The sequence below is a fragment of the Peromyscus eremicus genome, chromosome X (genome assembly GCF_949786415.1).
Source record: "Peromyscus eremicus chromosome X, PerEre_H2_v1, whole genome shotgun sequence".
Classification (NCBI taxonomy): Eukaryota; Metazoa; Chordata; class Mammalia; order Rodentia; family Cricetidae; genus Peromyscus; species Peromyscus eremicus.
The window spans coordinates 110,705,793-110,707,662 of NC_081439.1; the positions used below are offsets into that span (position 1 = coordinate 110,705,793).

The window sequence follows — 1,870 nt, forward strand, 5'->3', positions numbered from 1 at the left end:
ACTGTTGCTTGTTTCTTTACTCATGGAAACATTGTAGCATATGTGTGCATGTCTTTAATTTATAGAACCTGTCACATTGCTTTAATCCTTTGTGTGAATACTTCTGAAATAAATAACCAAAAATAATTTGAATCCTTGAATATTTTTATCTGTTTCATTTCATTGTTACTTTGGAGTGAAAGGCTGTGATTTTAATTATATTCCATTGTTTTTTCCCCTCTTCTCTCATTTAAGCCATGTTCTCCTAAGAAAAGTAAACTATAGTGTTGTCTTCCATTGTCCAAGGAAATTGTCTTGGATGCTTCAGAGTTTTGAGTTTTCCTCAGTTAATATAAACAGGGAGTTTGGTGCTAGGCAAACTATGGACTCAAATTCAAATTCGTGTTTCAAGACTGTCTAAATGGATACTATTCACATCTCCAATTTGTTGGAGTTTTCAATATGTATCAAGAGCCAGTACAATTTTCCTGCCTTCTTTGACCAGGTATGTACATCATTGTACCAATTTTCTCAGAGCTATCTTCACATCCTTGTTCCTCAAGGTGTAAATGATAGGGTTGACAGCAGGAGTAAACACTGTGTACAGAAGGGAGAGCGACTTCAATACACCTTCATACTGAGGCACTGACGGGAAGCCATAAACAATGCCCAAAGTCCCATAATAGAGACTAACGACTGTTAGGTGAGATGAACAGGTGGAGAAAGCCCTCTGTTTCCCTGTGGTAGAAGGAATCCTTAGAATGGTGCAAATGATGTGAATATAGGAAGCCAATGTCAGTAGAAAGGGAGCAAGGGCAAATAAAGAGGTGCATATAAAAGAAGTCATTTCAGCTACTTGAGTATTAGTGCAGGCCAATTTCATGATGGGCTTCAAATCACAGAAGAAGTGGTCAATCACATTGGCAGAACAAAATGTTAAACGAAAAATGAAGATCATGAGCAGGATAGGTGCCAGAAATCCAGCCAACCAAGAGGCCACTGCTAGCTGGAAGCAACCCCAGAAGTCCATGATACTGGAGTAGTGTAATGGGTCACAGATGGCTATGTATCTATCATAAGACATTACAGCAAGGAAGAAGCATTCTGTTGCTACCAGGGAAGCAAAGAAATAAAATTGACAAGCACAGGCAAGAAAGGAGATAGGGACATAAGCCGTTAACAACGTCCTCAGCATTATGGGCTCAATGGTTGTGGTGTAGCCAATCTCTAGAAAGGAGAAGTTACCAAGAAAGAAATACATGGGTGTGTGAAGAGAGCAATCAGCTGATACCACAGTGAGAATTGCAAAGTTACCCATAAGAGTCATCACATAAATGGTCAGAAATATTCCAAAAAGAAGAAACTGAAGGCCATGGAGATCCCCAAAACCCAAAAGGACAATTTCTGAAATTTGAGTCATATTTTCTTCTTCACTGATAGCCATGATTTGGATCTAAATAGATAAAAATTTGAAAAAGAACAATTGATCAAATACTATTTTAGGAAAACTCAAAGTGCTGAAAGATTTATCCATATCAAGCCTAATTGGCTTTTTGGGGATTCTGCAACCAATGTGTTTTAGCACAGTCTCCCAGGAGCCATTTAGAAAGTTGATCCATGGCTTAAATTGCCCTGTGGTATTTAGAATCTGACTATGACCCATAGATATTCACCTTTCCAAACACTTGTTTGTGAAATAGGCCATAATGTCCAATCCTTGGCGATCTTACTTTGTTTTTTTTCTTTTCTTTCCCTTCCTCCCTTCCTTTTTTTTACTCCTGTGGGTGGTGCCATCTTAGTTATCAATAATCCTAGTCACTTGTATGTAAAATGAAAGTTTTTTTTAAAAATTTCCTTTTTTATAAATTCCACATCAACTGATGTATGTGGA

General features: G+C 37.7%; 1 protein-coding gene across 1 annotated transcript; it reads right to left on the minus strand.

The window, feature by feature from the left end:
• Positions 1–493: 493 nt before the first annotated feature.
• LOC131898980 (olfactory receptor 10A4-like) lies at positions 494–1,399 on the minus strand. The gene has a single exon (XM_059250301.1). It carries the CDS (start codon positions 1,397–1,399, stop codon positions 494–496), a length of 906 nt encoding a protein of 301 aa, XP_059106284.1.
• Between the last annotated feature and the right edge of the window lie 471 nt (positions 1,400–1,870).

What these genes read in the sequence shown, in the direction of transcription:
- LOC131898980 (XM_059250301.1), bottom strand. Translation starts at nt 1,399, where the DNA reads ATGACTCAAATTTCAGAAATTGTCCTTTTGGGTTTTGGGGATCTCCAT.